Below are 18,503 nucleotides of genomic sequence, written 5' to 3' on the forward strand. Positions count from 1 at the left end.
CAAGAAGCAGAGTGCTTACCGGCCAGTCGGCACAACACAGAGCCAATCAGTTGAGCCGCAGAAACCACCGACCACAGTTCACGCGCGAAAAGTTGGGGCTTCGTTAGTGACTTTTGGCAGAATAAGGGTAACAAAGCAAGTAGATACCGTGTATGGAGTATGTATTATGGTCACTCTTCGGTCAGTAAGCCTAAAAGATAAAGAATTTTAGATAGTGAGGAAAAGAATCTCACCTGCAATAATTTAGGAGAGATGTGGATTATGTGTGGCATGAAATTATATTCGCAACCCACGTTCAACAACCAGACCTAGCTACAGCATCTACATCTACATCCATACTCCGCAAGCCACCTGACGGTGTGTGGCGGAGGGTACCTTGAGTACCTCTATCGGTTCTCCCTTCTATTCCAGTCTCGTATTGTTCGTGGAAAGAAGGATTGTCGGTATGCCTCTGTGTGGGCTCTAATCTCTCTGATTTTATCCTCATGGTCTCCTCGCGAGACATACGTAGGAGGGAGCAATATACTGCTTGACTCCTCGGTGAAGGTATGTTCTCGAAACTTCAACAAAAGCCCGTACCGAGTTACAGAGCGTCTCTCCTGCAGAGTCTTCCACTGGAGTTTATCTATCATCTCCGTAACGCTTTCGCGATTACTAAATGATCCTGTAACGAAGCGCACTGCTCTCCGTTGGATCATCTCTATCTCTTCTATCAACCCTATCTGGTACGGATCCCACACTGCTGAGCAGTATTCAAGCAGTAGGCGAACAAGCGTAATGTAACCTACTTCCTTTGTTTTCGGATTGCATTGCCTTAGGATTCTTCCAATGAATCTCAGTCTGGCATCTGCTTTACCGATGATCAACTTTATATGATCATTCCATTTTAAATCACTCCTAATGGCTACTCCCAGATAATTTATGGAATTAACTGCTTCCAGTTGCTGACCTTCTATATTGTAGCTAAATGATATGGGATCTTTCTTTCTATGTATTCGCAGCACATTACACTTGTCTACATTGAGATTCAATTGCCATTCCCTGCACCATGCGTCAATTCGCTGCATATTTCCTGCATTTCAGTACAATTTTCCAATGTTACAACCTCTCGATATACCACAGCATCATCCGCAAAAAGCCTCAGTGAACTTCCGATGTCATCCACAAGGTCATTTATGTATATTGTGAATAGCAACGGTCCTATGACACTCCCCTGCGGCACACCTGAAATCACTCTTACTTCGGAAGACTTCTCTCCATTGAGAATGACATGCTGCGTTCTGTTATCTAGGAACTCTTCAATCCAATCACACAGTTGGTCTGATAGTCCATATGCTCTTACTTTGTTCATCGGGGTATGTTATCTAATTTTGTTTGTTTTACGAGAGCTTAGTTAATCCTTTCACCTGCATTATTACTGTTTGTTTCTCTCCCTCACTTATTTTCAGGTATTTCTTGGTTTGTGATATCTTCTTCTTATTGTGTATTCGGTTATGGCATCACTCTGTGGGCAATGTAATTTACTCTTGCGTCTGGGTCTATCCTCTATACGCCAGGTGCGGAAAAATAAGGAAACCGGGGGGTGGGGGGGGGGGGGGGGGGATGGACCGATGAGAGAAGAGAGCATCGTGTGGCGGAATTTCAAATTGAAAACATTCACTTCATCATAACTTTACATAAACGACCATGTGATATGCTCACTTCTTGGGGCGCATTGAAACTTGCTTTGGGCCTTTAATATTTTTTTTGTGAGATCTAAAATTTAAAAACCTCTCTCACACCGGCCTGATTTAGCTTCACTGATCATGATAGTAAAAACATGCGTATATTAAGGGAATTTTCATTCACAAAGCAGGCTTATCACATTCACACAGTTCAATACTGTTCTATCCTGATTAAATTGAGCTTAACTTAAATTTCATAAGGCAGTGAAGCCATTTCGAAGTCTCGGTGCGACGAAAATTGTCAGTCGATCTCCTGAAAACATTTGTAATAATTATTAACTTTCGGTGATCACATGGGGAAGACCGGAGATCTGCTGGTAAGACCGTGTTAGCCTATTTATTTGAAGTAACTGGATATCTTGAGCATACAAAACGGCAGGTTCGTCCAGTGTAAATCAGACGTCCCCCACTGATCCCGTGCAACACAGCGTAGTAAGCAGACACTGTCAATAATAATCAGTTAAATAATACGCGAACACACTTACTTTAGTTTAGTTCATGTATTAAATTCCTTCTCATACAGAATCTCATCAAGATGGCGACTAGCTCAACAATACATACATATACATCCCCCTTCTTTCACGACTAATCGGCAAGCATTCCTTCATTATTTTCATAAGAGAAAACATAGATAGCACAGAAGCTATTCCATGGAGTAAATGGACGCTCCAAGGAATAATTGGGCTTGAAACTACTTTGCATTGGTAATCGGTAAGATAAGAAGAGATATTTCGAGATATGTACTGAGTTATATAATTTATAAAATTTCTGAAAATATCGCGGAGAGACCGCTGCAAGAGACATTACAGGCCGAAAGCGGCCTGCGGGCCGGGGGCTCGACAGCTCTGCTCTAGACATTCCTTACATGGTATCTACTTGCTTTTTTACCCTTATTTTGTCAAAACTGATGTAACGAGGCCCCAACTTTCCGCGCGTGCAGTGCGGCCGCTGTTTGCTGTGGCTCACGTGATTGGCTCTGTGTTGCGCTGACTTGCCGATCAGCATTCTGCTTATGCCTGATCGAAATGTTGCTTTTGATCCAATGTCTCACTTTCGCTCTTTGCCTATAGGCGCATCCCTTTTACGTGGCGTAGAATGTTGTCCGTTGCTCAATTTTTTATTCATTGACTGCCGGCCCTACAGACATTATCGTTTTCACTAAGGAGGGTGAGCCTTCTGTATTTTCTGCTATGTATTATTTTTATAAGTACACTTGTGTTTTTATCGAGTCTCATAATTATGTGCTTGTGGCTCTGGTATTTCTTTTGATGTATAGGGGCTCAATCACTATCATTGTTTATTTCTTGTTATTTAGATATGCATCTGATGATGCGGCTGTAAGCCACGAAACCGATAGTGCCTTAATAAAATGGATACAAAATACAGCTGTTTACGGAGTTCTTGCTATAAAGAAGAACATAGGACACTAGAAAGCCAATTTTTTTAGTAGATATATTGCTTAGTGATTATTTTGGTTCAAACAGTTGCTACTAGTTTTTACAATAAACAGTGTAAATAGTCTATTCTGTTTGGATCGTAAAATTTCTTGCTGCTTGTTTCATCCAACTTTCCATTTTCTTTGTTTCACATGTATAAAATGCCTGTGACTTAAGAAAGGAAATAAATTTCTCCGTAAAATAAGAACACAGATTCTAAATCCTTTTCATTGAGCATGGCAGCTACCCTTCCTTCGTCCCGGCTTTAATAAAATTCATTCATTAATCTCTATTCTTTCACTGACCGCTGTGAATAGATTTTTTTATTTTTACGGTAAAGGATGTAGAATATTATGGAAATGTGACTGCCATCTTCTTTCGATCACTGTTGCGTTGTCCGCCACTCAGAAGTTGTGCCTCAGATGCAAAACACTATATTGCTTCGTAAAGATTCTCGTCATTTCCACATTTAAACACATTTGCAGTAATTGTTGAAACATAAATATCGTGAATATATTCAAATACAATAATATGAATATTTACCTGTCACTGCTCCGGCGGAAAAAATTTCGTGAACTCACCAACACTAACTTGTGACACTACGCGAGTCAAAAATATCAGAGCTGGGATCTCTCTGCGGATTGAAGGTATCCTCCTATTTTACTTCTCTGTCAGGCTAGGATCAATTTTGAACACTCCATGTTAAAATAACTACCATTAATTATGTAAAATACAGGCTGACTGAAAATAATATTACTGATAAAATTAATTTGTGTTGCATGCCTAATTGCAGGATCATCAGTTGTCAAGCGTCATCATCCTGACGCCTTCACCCCTGACACTGGAGGGCAGCATTGGCCAGACACTTCCTGCCGAGCCCGAGGATCGCAGTGGCAGTATACTGAGCTACAGCTGGTCCAAGATGATGGGCAAGCAGCCGCAGAAGGAACAGACGTCGCCAGAGGAGAGCCACGTGCAAGAACAGACGAAGAGCATCTCTGCGCAATTACCGACATGGGGCAGCGAGCAGGATGCACTGCAGGAGAAAAGTGTACTTCCAGGTCCTGATGAGCAGAGTGACATGGAAGCACCAGTGGCGAAACTCAGTCACCAGACGGTAGCAGAGGAGAGTGATTTACGACAACAACTCCTCAAAATGGACGAGCCTTTGGTGACCGAGAGAACACCGCGGCCAATATTAAAAGAAGGTGGCGTACAAACAAGTAAGGAAACAGTTGAGTTAAAAGAAGGTGGCGTACAAACAAGTAAGGAAACAGTTGAGTTACTGTCGCAAGAGAATAAGGCAAAAGCACTACAAAAGGATGCTGGTATGCAGACTCAGCGAAAGAAAAGAGATGTCAAACCCCCACTAAAGGAAAGTGCTATTCAAACGAAGCAGTTACAGGAAAGGATTGACAAAGAATTGTTACATGAAAGAGGGGCCCACGGATCTCCTCCACGGAAGCGGCCACAGGGAGTGCAAGAGAAAAGAGAGATACGCAGGCCTTTAAAGAAGATCGAGGAAGAAAAGACGCTGAAGGACCACAAGCCTAAGTTCCAGCCAAAGAAAGAGGGCGTGCAAGGTGCACCGAAAAAGGGAGCCAACTTACTACCATTACAACAGCGTCAAGGTCGATATTCACCGGAGAGAATCCACACGCAGGCACCACTTAAGCAAGCTCAGGATCAACAGATACCTAAGAGTGACTTCCAAGAGCCTTTAGAAGACACTAAAACGCAGCCAGTTACATCACGTGTAAGGACCGAGACAACGAGGGGGCCAAACCTGATCCTCGTGCCGATGCAGAAGAATGAAGACCAGACAGTACCAGAGCAGGAAGAGACTGAGGTGTTTGTGGAGAATTACGACACTCAGTCAGTGCCAGATGATGGAGAAGGCCACAGATTGCCGAAAGTCAAATCAATACAGGAGTCACAGCAAATAGCAGAGCAAACTCACGCCGTCAAAGACGTCGAGAGTGTCCGTGTGGAAAGGTATGTCTGCGAGGCTGGATTCTGTCTACAGGAACGTCCACTTCACAAAGTACCATTAAGCTCAAAGAAAATGCTTGAGGAATATCTCATTAAAACATAACTGCATAGCACAATAAATCCTGGTACTGGATATTTTGAGAATAAGTTGTAGAGGTCGCAAAACAAGTTTTCATTTGTAGGATACATCGACTATTTCCATGATCAGATGAGACCACAGAACTCGTAAAACGAAGTCTAGTGTGAGCGACAAACATAGCTTGGTTTTATACTAGTTATGAGGTTTCATCTGATAGTGGTAGTCTACGAAACGTCGTAATAAATGAAAATAGTTGAAGCGAAAGTACTTTATGATGGCAGACTCAATTAAGGTATTTATTGCCTTTATTAATAACCTTGTGTTGTATTGTGCAGAAACGCATCGACATAAAGAAGATTCTAACGATGAAAGAGCACATGTAGGGATCGTTAACATCCAAAATACGAGTGCGTGATGAAAAGCAATTCGTTCGAATTTTTTATGTGAAAACTTTAAAGCTTCTTGAGTAAAATAAACGTTATTAACAATCTACAACTTTAATCTTCAAAACAACGTATTTATTTTTCAACATAGTCACCCTGGCGACGAACACGTTTTTCCCATTGAGAGACTAGTTTGTTGATACCGCCGCTGTAGAATGTTTGTTTGACTTTGACGGAAGCACAACCTCACCTATGCTTGCCCCGCTTCAGCGCTATCACAGCGATGTACTCAAAGAAGTTCTTTAACTTTTGGATACAGATGAAAATTGGTTGGTGCCAAGTCGGGGCTGCGTAGAGCGTGATCGATGACAGTGAATCCAAGGTGTCATCTTGTTGCAGACGTTGCAGCGCTCGTATGTAGTTTGGCATTGTCATGATGAAGGAGAGGGTGTTCCATATGTGGACTCACTCTTCGAATCCAATCTGGATTCCAGCACCCTATTTCTCACGGGATGACATCGTTACGTTACACATAGTTATTTTACACGTTATAATTCCGAGCCCTGTAGCGGCAGAGTGCTGCAAACACGTAGACATAAAGAAAAAGATATAGAATGTTAATAACGTTGGTTTCATTTAAAAAGCTTTATGAGATTTCACATGAAAAATTCGGAGGCATTACTTCTCAGCACTCTCTCGTATAATGGGAATTTCAAATGGTGAATTAGCAGTACTAATTCTTAGATTCAATCGAACAAATTCCCTGAACACAAAATCACAGGATGCACCCGATTTGAGCTTAGGCCATACATTCCAAATCCTATGCACTGCTTTAAATGTGATACGGACACACGTTACCAAAGTGGTGTAAGGCAGCACATGATGAAGTTACTTGTTTATCTCTTAAAATGTGCTCCAGTTCCTCAAGAAATCACCTCTCTCCGGGATAGGGAATGTCCTGTATGCATTGGAAAACCGAAGTCACAGAAACTCAAAGCGAGAAAACAGAATAGTACCCCAAAGTGAAAAAAACCTACAAATATGTTGCAATCATTGATACTCTCGACCTCGTTCGCTTCTGCCCTTACAAACGCTAGTTCGAGGAGTCGACAATTTAACATGAACAGTAAGGTGCTGTAGTTGGCTGTATGACTGCAAACCGTACTTATCACCATCAACGTTAAACGTGTCAGTAAAAACCACAAGGCAGCTCAAAGACATCCAACCATTTGTTGCTTGAATTTTCGGATGCGTTCGATGAATGTACAGAATTATGTGATCTACCTGAGAAATCATCTAGTCCCTCAAGTAGACTTCCTTTGTTGCAACATATTCACACCGACAGACAGAAAACGGAAAAGAAGTAGATAAACTTCACCGATAAAGTGAGTCTCACGTTACAGTTGAACATTTGTGGATTCTGGCTGCATGTAGAAAGAGTGAGACTCCAAGCACTTGGAGAAATAATCTAGATACTACGATTTGCAAGAGGAGCACCTGATGTTGATGGTTTCAGTTTTTTTACCCTAAGAGATAACAGTATATTCCATTCACCTGTAAACACATGACTACGTGCGCGGTGATGCTTTCATTAAACTTATCACACAGCTGCACCGATATTTTCTCCGCCCGGCGATTTTAATACACATAATGAGCTTTGGGGCCCTGCCTCTAGATTTCTCGGTGATCGAATTGCTGATAGCCTTATGCAGCCAGAAGTTAAACACGTTACGAAACAATGCCGTTACGAGATGGCTGGTAATGAGGGTAATATTTGCGATGACATAGACAATGCTGTGATCAGATTAATGATGCGGCAGACGCACAGGTGTCAAGTATATCGAAACCGAAGACACGCTATAAATGTTTCAGAGTATTCTCTCCAGTTTTTTTTTAAAAGTAAGTATTATTTGAAAATATTCAGTTGCTAACATACTTGCTTCATTCTTTTCTGAAACAAATGGTCATTTGTAAAGAGCAATGAAACTGTTAACGCTACACTCAAAGAGAAAAGAAAAAAATTGAAACATCATTTGATGTACTTTATCCGGCTCAATGTATTTCCATGCCTAGGAAAAAGGCAATCTCCCCAAAACTACTATAGACAGATTAGTCCCAGTTATCATTCCTCACTGAGCATCTACAGGGGCTCAACTTGCTCCATCTAATAAGGGTTTCGGGTTCTGAGATTTTCTCCCCGAGACTGATTAATAGCATATTTTCGTTGTATTGAAGTTTCCGACCGTGGACTTAGCGCCCTGTGACGTCAACGTAGTGTTTACGACCAAAAATATTTTAGCCGTTGATTTTCCGAACGTTTTAGTAATAAGCACACCCTTCAAATCTTATCCAAGTTGAGGACTGGTTCTGCTCGTAGTACGTAGGCATGTTTCAATGAATTTTTATTTTTATTTATTTTAATCTGTTTCTGTTTCCACAACACTGCTGCAGCAAATGATTAAACTTATTGTCTTGTTTTATGAATTTTAATTTCTCAATCAACTTTTTGTAAGAATGCCAGCGATTTTAATCATATAATTAAATCTTCCAAGTCGTTATAGATTTTATAGTGTTTTTTAATCTTTTAATACGATTTATTTATTTTATTTTCTTTTTATGGAGAGGTAGGTTAGTGGAATCTTTCTTAATTTCAAATATAGCATTTTCTGCCTCTTCATTCAACTTATTGACCACAAAGTATATGTTTCGATGTTATGAATTTATTGAGGAGTTTAGTTTCCTGTGTCAACCCGCGACAGTGTTCGTGGACCTAAGCCGCTAGTTAAAAATATTCCCATTTCTGTCGGCGTACTAGGATTTTCCGGCGATTGACAGGCCATATAGTCTGCGCATTGCGTGACCTTTCTTCTGTTGTGCATTTCCTCCATTATTACCATCCACGCTTCATCAACACAGTTTAATGGAAAATGTGCCACTTCAGCAGACATGCGGCCACACAGTCGGGATTCTTCCATATTCCTTTATTCCTCCGTTAATCTCAGTTCTTGTATTTTCTTCCACGTACACTAGGTGAAGTGACAGTTACAATCGGAAAGGGATGTTCCAGGGAATACTGTTTTCATAACTTTAATAGTAGCCATTTAAAAGTCCAACACCGCAGTTTTCAGTAGCCATCCAGACATTTTTCAGTCGGGAAGAAGTCTTTCACATGTATTCAGAATGGGGAGAGGTACTTACAGAAGTGAAGTTGTGAGGAAGGGTCCCGAGTCGTGCTTGGGTTGCTCAGTCGGTAGAGCACTTGCCGGCGAAAGGCAAAGGTTCCGATTTCGAGTCTCGTTCCGACACAGAGTTTAAATCTAACAGGAAGTTTCGTTTTCTTTCATATGTACTTTGAATTTTCCTTTGGAACGGAGCAAATGAAACATGAAAAATTTTTGTATCTTCATCTGCGCTTCCGATGTCAACATATATTATGAAATGGAGCAACTGTCAAATGTCTCGTCCATAATCTTTTTTACACAAGATTTCCTCCGCTCCCTCACAACGGAACAGCAGGATTCTTTTGTCAGGAACAGGCCTCTGGTCAATTTTCAAAAAAACTATTACCTTCAATAATTTCAAAATGTCTTCACTAAGCTGAATTTCCTAATTTGCAATTTCTAAACGCCCTCGGCACTTACCCCTTTAGGAATTCACGCAAAATTAGTTCGTATATTCAACATATTTTGTGTGCACCCGATGATAATGACCATGCTTGAGAATACCCTGCTTCTGATCCGTTTTTGTAATTGTGACCGTCACTCACAGTGTATAGAAATCAAATAACATATGTTGGTGACGATGGCGGTGACGGAGGCAAGATATACTCTGCTGGTCAACGACTGGCTTAAATTAGCAGTGAGGGAGACATGGGTCTGAAATAATACGGTGCAAAACCAGTTGGTCGGAGGTGCCAAGGTTCCTGTGGGACCTACAGTAGGGTGGGAAACTCACGGTCGGATCGCCCATACAGCCATGTTTTCGAGTGTCAGATCGAGTGACGACTCCATTGTTACGAACAATATTTTGACAATTGCCTCAGTTAAAGTCGTCTTGTAATACAATCACAGGTCTTGTGTTTGCCTGCTGGTCAGACTGTTGACATTACCTTTCTCCTCCATTTTATATTACTTTGCTGAATGAATAATATAGGCCATTGTTAAATTTTCAGTTGTCCTCATCGAACTGGGATTGGGGTAAAGAGGTTCCCAATCGGGAATATTTTACGAAGGGATTAGCAGTCCCAGCATTTGCCTGATAAACAATGGGAATCTTCTAAAACAAGTGGCCAAAACCCAGGGGCTGGAGCCACTATTAACTTGTCATGACAGGTAAAATACGAAAGTGGTCTAGAATTCTGTGTGTGTCTGGTAGTGCTAGCGCATCACAACGCTCTTTGATGCGTATAAAGTTTCTGCGCTGGTGTAAACAGGATAAGCAAAGTCTTCGGTCGGTCAGATAGTCCGACGATTCAGAGTGCTAATTAATTCGACTGGCTTAGGAAAACAAATGACAATCAAAGACCTTATTGGGAGCCAGAAGACAGTGGAATCCTTGCAGGGTCTTCTTCTGTGTTCCCTAGTTTTTGTTAAAGCCCACAACCTTCTATTTCATCATTTGAATTTTAGTAGGTAGCTTGTGATTTAAGTCTGGCTGTCTGTTGCTATGAACCTTTTAACTAAGTTACTCCTCTGGAGCTGATTCGGGGACGGTAGTGTTACGGTATGGTCGTGTTATTCATGGAGGGGGCTTTCACCCCACTTTTGTTTCGCGTGGCACTATCACAGCACAGGCCTACACTAATGTTTTAAGAACCTTCTTGTTTCTCACTGTTGAAGAGCAATTCGGGGATGGCGATTGCATCTTTCAACACGATCGAACACCTGTTCATAATACACGGCCTGTGGCGGATCGTTACACGACAATAACATCCCTGTAATGGACTGGCCTGCACAGAGTCCTGAGCTGAATCCTGCAGAACACCTTTGGGATATTTTGGAATGCCGATTACGTGCCAGGCCTCACCGACCGACATCGATACCTCTCCTCAGTGCAGCACTCCATGAATAATGGGCTGCCATTCTCCAAGAAACCTTCCAGCACCTGACTGAACGTATGCCTTCAACAGTGGAAGCTGTCGTCAAGACTAATGGTGGGCGAGCACCATATTGAATTCCAGCATTACCGATGGAGGGTGCCACGAACTTGTAAGTCATTTTCAGCCAGGTAGGTGTCCGGATACGAGTACTTTTGATCACATAGTGTATCATTACTCGCCTCCTCGGTTTCGACGTTCCAGTCTTCCCCCTTGCTGTATTGATGGTGGGTTAGGGTGTAGAAAGAAGAGGAGCTGTTCTTTGAACCCACCATTTCTTGAGATGATATTCTCAATCGCTGGGTAGTTTTCGGGCCAGTGGTTAGGAGTGGAGCTCTTCTTCGGTTCCATGGCATCATCTAATGCCTTCAAGTGACGATTCCGAAAGTAAAGCTTGGGCCCAACTGTGGTTGATGGTGGAATCACTTTATTTGGTCAATCTTTTACCATCTACATCTACACTCTGCGAACCTCTGTGAAGTGGATGGCAGAGGGTACTTTCCACTGTACGGGTTCTTAGGGCTTCCACCCGTTCTGTGCGGAGCGCGGGAAAAATGATTGTTTGAATGCCTCTATGCGTGCTGTAATTAATGTGATCTTATCCTCACGACCCCTATGGAAGTGATATGTAGGTGGCTGTAGTATATTTCTAGAGTTATCATTTAAAATCAGTTCTTGAAACTTTGTTAATAGACTTTCTCGGGACAGTTGCCGTGTATCTTCAAGAATCTGCCAGTTCAATTCTTTCAACATCTCAGTGACACTGTCCCGCGTTTCAGACAAAGCTTTGACCATTCGTGCTGCCCTTCTCTATCGACAAAAATTCTGTACTGTGATCCACTGCCAAGTACTGGTTAGTGTCATGAGTTAGCGGACATCGAAAACCAACATGTAGTTTCGGCTCGGACGTGTGAAGGAACGTATTAGTTTCCAAAAGCACTATATACCACGAGAGTTCTTCACTCATCCGTCCAAAATAAGGTTATTTAGCTAGCAGATATTCCCTTTTCCTTTTACAGTCGACGTCCCGTCACTCTTACATGGGAAATTCAGTGCTATTTCTTATATAATTTACGATTAGTGGACGCAAGGATTCGACTAAACTGTAAGTAGGACAGCGACACCAACAATAAATCGCTATCTGGTTGAAGTACTGTAAGCAAGCTTACGTCAGGACCATTAATCACAACATCACAAGACGACAGCTAAGTTAGCTGTCGAAATATTTCCTTGCAGAAACGGAATCGTCAACTCGAAGGCTTAAAATCAGTTACAGGTGTGCTACAATTAACTTGAGAGAGCACCCTTGAAAAATGAGTGATCACAGGGCAATGGAAAGCTGTGGAAACATTTGTAAAGCCATGCGGAGAAGAAAATATGGGTAAACCATCGAAATAAACACATTTCAATTACCACATGAGGATGTAACGTTTGTTAATTGCATACCATGCTTACCCTCCACTTGCAAACGTTGTTCAATGTGACGACAGCCTGGTACCGCACTAGGGATAGCGTTTCACAGTTGTTTGCAACAGTTTTCGGACGATGCGCCATGGAATGTTCAGCTGCTATGACACAGCTGATACACTGCCAGAAGATCGCAAGTGCGTTGAGCATCCTCAGCCAAGTGAAAAATCGCCAATTAATTCGAACTTCCGTACTGTTCTTCAACACCGATGTGGAAGGAGGACCTCTCCATATTGCTTTAATGCGTCGCTATTCACCAAGAGCAGCAGCAGTACTGCTGTTGTTTTGATGAAACATCTTTACGATTAAAACCCTGCTCATCTTGTCGAGACTCATGATGAATGTCTGCAAATGTAATGCACAGTGATGTTTATGTTTCACCCCTCCATCGCCTTACCAACACCGGCGCCTAACACCAAGTCAGCCATTACTAACAGCACACAACGCAAATCCTGCAGCGCCCAGTCTGAATATTATTCCTATAAAGTTTAGTATACGTACGGTAAATACTCTTCCGTCTTCACTGGCTCAAGTGGTGAAAGTTTAATTCGAGCTACTTAGTAATCTGTGTTGTACTTCAGCTTGTAACCAGTCGACTCTCGGTTACAGCAGCAATAGTGACTGATGTTTCTTCGAATGCAGCGACAGCATGCTGGCAGAGTCGAAGAGCAGCTGTACGCAGGCATCGATGCTGTGGCTGCGAGGTCTGCAGCGGCTAACGCAACAGCTGCAGGCAGCGCCTAAGCTGTCAGAAGCTTCCATCGCAGCTCCGCAGGTCGATGGTGTCGGTGAGCAACTAAAACCAGTCCAGGAAGACATCAGACCGAAGGTAAGTCCTCAGTAATCATTCTTATCACTGACCTATGCAGTATTATAATTAATATTGAAACCTCAAGTAAGGAAGGATTGCAGCGACACCAAGTTCTCACCATAATTTAATTGTTTAAAGAACTCTCATAAACCCTCGCTGTACTCGACCCTAGAGTCAAAGCTGCTACCACACGCTTGTGGCGTGGCGCTCGACTCCAAGGTCCTTGGTTCAAGTCCTAGTATTTGGCTGGCAAGGGGAGGAAAGGTGAGGAGAGGTAGTCATGTTCAGTTCTTGATCCTCAGAACTTGCGCCAGTATTCTGCATTAAATTCCGAAACTCTTTTCAGTGTCTTGTGGAGTGAGGGCATGTGACTATTGTCGGTTATCCGTCCTTTGGATAGGAAGTTAAGCACGGCGGTCTCCTTGGTGATATTAGGAATAGGCTTTGTGCCGCCACCGGGTTTCACCCTTCCCCACGCTTCCCCACATCCGTTTCTCTAGTTGCCCAATCATATGTTCTTTCAGTAGCATATGCGGACAACAAATGAATTAATTTACAGTTATTAATGTCGAATTACAAAAGTATTGCTTATTATTGGAATTGCTCCTTCAAAAACCAGTTAAAGTTACACTGTGGTACAGAATACGAGAGTATGTGACAAAACATAATAATTTTTCCACGCTCAAACTGCAAATTTACTGTAAATGCGACGTGACTGACTGAACGTAATCTTGAGATAAATTCAATTTCATTCGAGTTACGTGGAAACACACACACCTAAAGGTGTCAGTATTGCAAGAACGCTGCCGACCTACTGAGACTGATTCAAAATTACGCCCATCGCGTGCTAAACACGATAACAATTATAATTTAGAAAACATTATGAAGAGAGAAAGATTATTTTGGTAGCTATATACTGCTTAACCAACCGTTGCTGCATGACTATCGATACTCGACATGTAGCCGAACTAAAGAATAATCCTATGAGCACACTGGCGGTTTTATTGCCTCTTGTTGGTGTGGCAGTGCATAACCTAGTTATTTGGTGACTTGACTCGTTTCGAAGTCTAAGCAATCGGTAACGCATCACTACTTTAAAGCAAAAACATTTAACACAGAGCGAATCCTTAACCATGTACTGGTAAATACGTAAATTAACGAATCAAAATTACAAATAAATAAGAAAATGACCGGGTAAATTCTGTAGGATGAATGAGGCTGATGAAACCAGATACTGGTACTTCCGTGTGCGTAAATGTGTGTGTGTGTGTGTGTGTGTGTGTGTGTGTGTGTGTGTGTGTATTCACAAGAGTTTCTTCATTTTGAGCATATTTTGGAATACGTTTCTCGTTCCAAGTGAATATTATCATCTTCATGATCCCCAACGCAGACCAGCGTACCAACATATTGTCTTCACTTATACTACTTTACCGTTGTTTTGCATTACATGTGCGCTTTCCGTCTGTGTTAGAGTGCAGTTATTATGCAATTGCAATTATAAATCTGATAATATTATTATTCAGACTACTGATTCAGACGACTTTTTCTGCAGGTGTCTTTCGTGGCGGACGTCAGCGTGAGTAGCGGGAGCCTGCTCAGCTGCACCGTGAACACCATGCTGACTGCCTCCAGTTCGTCCGTCATTTCCGAATTTAAAAGACGGAAACACTTTGACAGCTATGGCGGAGACAAAGACAGTGCGAAATTCGCCAGCACAGCAGCAGAGGGCATGGATGATACCAGGCCTGTTGTTGGCGGAGCTTCCGGTGACTCTCAACTGGTGCGTTTCTAATACTTAACGTTTTTCGAGGCCAGTAAACTTGAAACGTCCCCATAGAAAAATTGTACATGACTGTGCTTAAACTGACACACAATATTTTTTTAGCGCAACGCAATCTGACTTTCAGTAATCCCTACAAGAGAATGGCCCTAACTAAATTAACCTAGACGTTTCACAAATCACTTACCCCACAAAAATCTTCGTTACTCGAACTACTACAATACAGCGAGCGCTACTACTGCCAGCTAAATAAAAGGTTCAAACTACGGAAGGCACTAACTACTGATAGGCATAGTTAGCAAATGAAAGATTTTAATAGAGAACAAACAATGTATTTACCTTAATAGTCATAATATATATAGCAGTTCATGACATCCATTCTTACATATGTACTGTTTCTCTCACTCCCCACATCCACCACTGCTGGCGGCTCGCCTCCAACTGCGCAACGCTACGCGCTGTTCACATCCAGCTGCCCAACACTACAATGGCAGACAACAATGCAAACTAGCCACAGACTGCACACAGCACAGCCAGTGATTTTCATACAGAGCGCTACGTGGCGTTACCAATATAAGAACGTAAACAGCCTACTTACAAACTCTACCATTGTAACGAATCTTCCTCAGTGCTAATGCTACTCTTATCCTCTTGTGTATCCTAGCCGAGTAGTCTAGTAAGCGTTGTATTTGTTTGACAACTTGACAACTATCCAAAATACCTACTGTACAATGGGGATGATTCACAGATAACTACTGAATAATTTGGCAGGATCTGAAATTCTCAGTTTGGGCGTAATTTAAAACTGTTTTGTCAGTGTCATTCATATTTTACCAAAAACATCAAATGCATTAAAATGCAGGCTTTCTCTGCGAATGTCACTGATAAAATTATCTCGTGTTATCAGCCGAATACTGGAGTCGTCTTGTCGCAAAATTTCGACGAGTTTTCTCTCACCATCGCCTGAACCTCGTGGAAAGATGGCTCCAGGACTTGGCTGATAATCCGAAAAGATTTTATCAATCAAATATAGCTCAGGAGCTGAGGACCCTGCACCATTTGATGAATGAGTGAATTGTGGTTCATTTTCTGCACTTGAGTCTACATTTACTCGTTCTCATTGAACTAGATTAATTAGAAACATAATCACTACAGGCACAAGCAAGAAGCAGGGAGATGGCGGCATGAGCACAATTTTGATATCAAATAGATATGCAAGTTAATTAAATTGATCAATTAATTACACCCACTCCCAGATTACGTCATGCGTTTTCCTCCTCCTGGACGTGGGTCCTGCTCCCTACCCACCCGCCTCCCCTTCTCCTCACCCATCTACCCTATCGGTGAGAATTTCGAATTTTGGCGGAAATTTCAAATTTTGCTAGGAATTTCATTTTCCCAGGGCTGTGCTGACGTCCCAACACCACCGCCCCCCACAGAAATTGGCGGTAAATTCAAATTTGAATGGAAATTTTTTTCTCAGCTCACGTGACCAGAATTGTTGGGAGGAGTTCAGTCTATGCTGAGCTGTCGTTGTACAAGCATTGCAATGTGTTCGATCAATGAAATGAATGTGATTAATGAGATTAATGTGAAGGATAGAGCAACTTTCAATAGCTCTATTATATGTAAACATTCGAAGGAGGACTGTAGCCACAGTTCACGACATGGGGATTGGATGACTATGAAAACACAAGAGTGTAGGAGAAAGAAGCAGAAGAATTCGGTTCAACAGATTGTGACGATGCAGAGGGATCGAGCCAAGAAGCATGTCGCGACTGATACATGATCATGTGCATGCACAGACTGCTAAGATATTCCACATGAAGCATTCACTCTTCCAAAAGGGAAGAGGCAGGCAGCTTATGTTAATTCGCTTCAGTGGAAGCATATTGGTATACATAATAAATACCTTTCAAGAGCTTCAACTGCTCATCCCCATCCAGTTCCCCCTCGAGCAACCCTCTCTGTGTTCTATCAAAGAGCTGTTGGTGTCTGACCGGGAGGAGTTTAACACCCATGTTACCTGAAAGCATACAGTCGAGGACTGTTCCCATAGCCTCCTAAATGCAGAATGGAAAGGAGTTACATTGGATGAGTGCCTCAAGAAGAAGAGGAATACTGTCCAGCAGATAATAGCTATGCGGCATAATGGATTCTGCAAGTCAGGCAAGTCAGGCAGACCAATGCTGTTGCTATAATAGCCAGCCATTTTTGAAATTCTCAGTCTGTTTTCCACCTCACAAGAGACATCTGCCTCCAATCCAGAGGACCAGGCAACCAGGCGCTTGAAATTGGCAGTAGCCAATAGGAACGCAGAATCTGATCACATTGGGGATATAAGGTGGGCCCAGCAGCTCTGCAGCCTCATTTTTAGTCGGCATGAAACACCAGCCCACATCGGCACTGCCCTGTCGCAGCAGCAGAATAGGAAGAAGCCATGGAAAAGTAAGTAGCCTTTGCTTGATGTCTGTGTTTACTGTCGTGTGAGAAAAATGAAGTCTTGTGCTGCTATTATCGCTTGTAAAGGTTTTTCTTCTTTGCACCTCAGTGGATGCGACGTCCTTCAGCACCATTTTCAAGAGGTCGCGTAATATGGCTACGAGAAGCTGGATGTTCCTTCTCCTCTACCGCAGAAACACTTGCTGGGAAAGTAACCACAGTACATGACTGCTCGCAGTGGAGGTCACGAAAATAGTGTTGCATGAAGACCAGTTCCGGGCAGACACGTTGACACTACAGAAAGGGAAGACTATCGTGTTTGGCGTGTTACGCTAGCCCATCGTAACTGTATCTGTAGCAGGAATATGAGAAACTGTTACCACTACAGCGACACAACGAACTGCTACAAATCGGTTACTTCAAGGGCAGCCCAGTAGCGTGCATTCCACTGACCCCAAACCACCGTCATTTGCGACTTCTCTGGTGTCAATCGAGAGCTCATGGGAGGTCTGTTGTGTTTTCTGTTGAAAGTTGGCTCTGCCTCATTGTCAGTGATGGCTGTGTGCTGGTCAGGAGGCCAGTTGTGGGTCTGCAACAACTTAACTACCTGCTAGACATACTGGAACTGCACTTGGAGTTGTTGCCTGGGGTTCGATTTCGTATGGCAGCAGAAGCAATCTCTCAGCTATCCCCACACACCATGATTGCAAATTTGTAAGTCAATCTGGTGACTCGACCTGTTCTGCTGCTATTTATGAACAGCATTCCAGAGGCTGTTTTCCAACAGGATAACTCTTGCCCACACGCCGTTCTACAGGGTGTCATTATGTTGCCTTGGCCTGCTCGATCATCGGATCTGTCTCTAGTCGAGTACATATAGAACATTGTAGGACGACAACTCCAGCGTCATTTATAACCAGCACTAACCGTCCGTGTACGCACGTAAGTGCTGTAGTTATTCAGAGATGAAGAAGCTTGCACAAACTAGGATAGTGTGGAATGCTGCATCAAACCAGTCTTCGTTCAGATAGCCACAACAATGGACAATATAAACCAGGCTGGAAAATAGATATATTATGAAAATATACGTTCCACATCGCTTCATAAACCACTGGACCGATTTCAGCCAAACTTGGTAAACAAATTACTCACTGTCTGTAACGAATCGCTGTGCTGGATTGGGAATGGGAACCACCTACCTGTCAAAGCGTTGGGAATGCAAAAGAAGTGTAGCTAACCACGCGTGAATACTTAGAAGTTATTCATGCATTATTTGAGAATTAGATCGACTTCC

The 18,503-nt window shown here is 42.5% G+C and overlaps 1 protein-coding gene across 1 annotated transcript in view; it reads left to right on the forward strand.

The window, feature by feature from the left end:
- Positions 1 to 2,017: 2,017 nt before the first annotated feature.
- The window catches only part of LOC126176171 (uncharacterized), a 118,176-nt gene continuing 101,690 nt past the window's right edge, over positions 2,018 to 18,503 (forward strand). Inside the window, exons 1-4 of the mRNA XM_049923311.1 lie at positions 2,018 to 2,041; positions 3,954 to 5,155; positions 12,819 to 13,005; positions 14,540 to 14,767. Coding sequence (XP_049779268.1) covers positions 2,018 to 2,041; positions 3,954 to 5,155; positions 12,819 to 13,005; positions 14,540 to 14,767 — 1,641 coding nt within the window. The remainder of the gene's footprint in view (positions 2,042 to 3,953; positions 5,156 to 12,818; positions 13,006 to 14,539; positions 14,768 to 18,503) is intronic.

Source organism: Schistocerca cancellata, chromosome 3, assembly GCF_023864275.1.
Source record: "Schistocerca cancellata isolate TAMUIC-IGC-003103 chromosome 3, iqSchCanc2.1, whole genome shotgun sequence".
Lineage (NCBI taxonomy): Eukaryota > Metazoa > Arthropoda > Insecta > Orthoptera > Acrididae > Schistocerca > Schistocerca cancellata.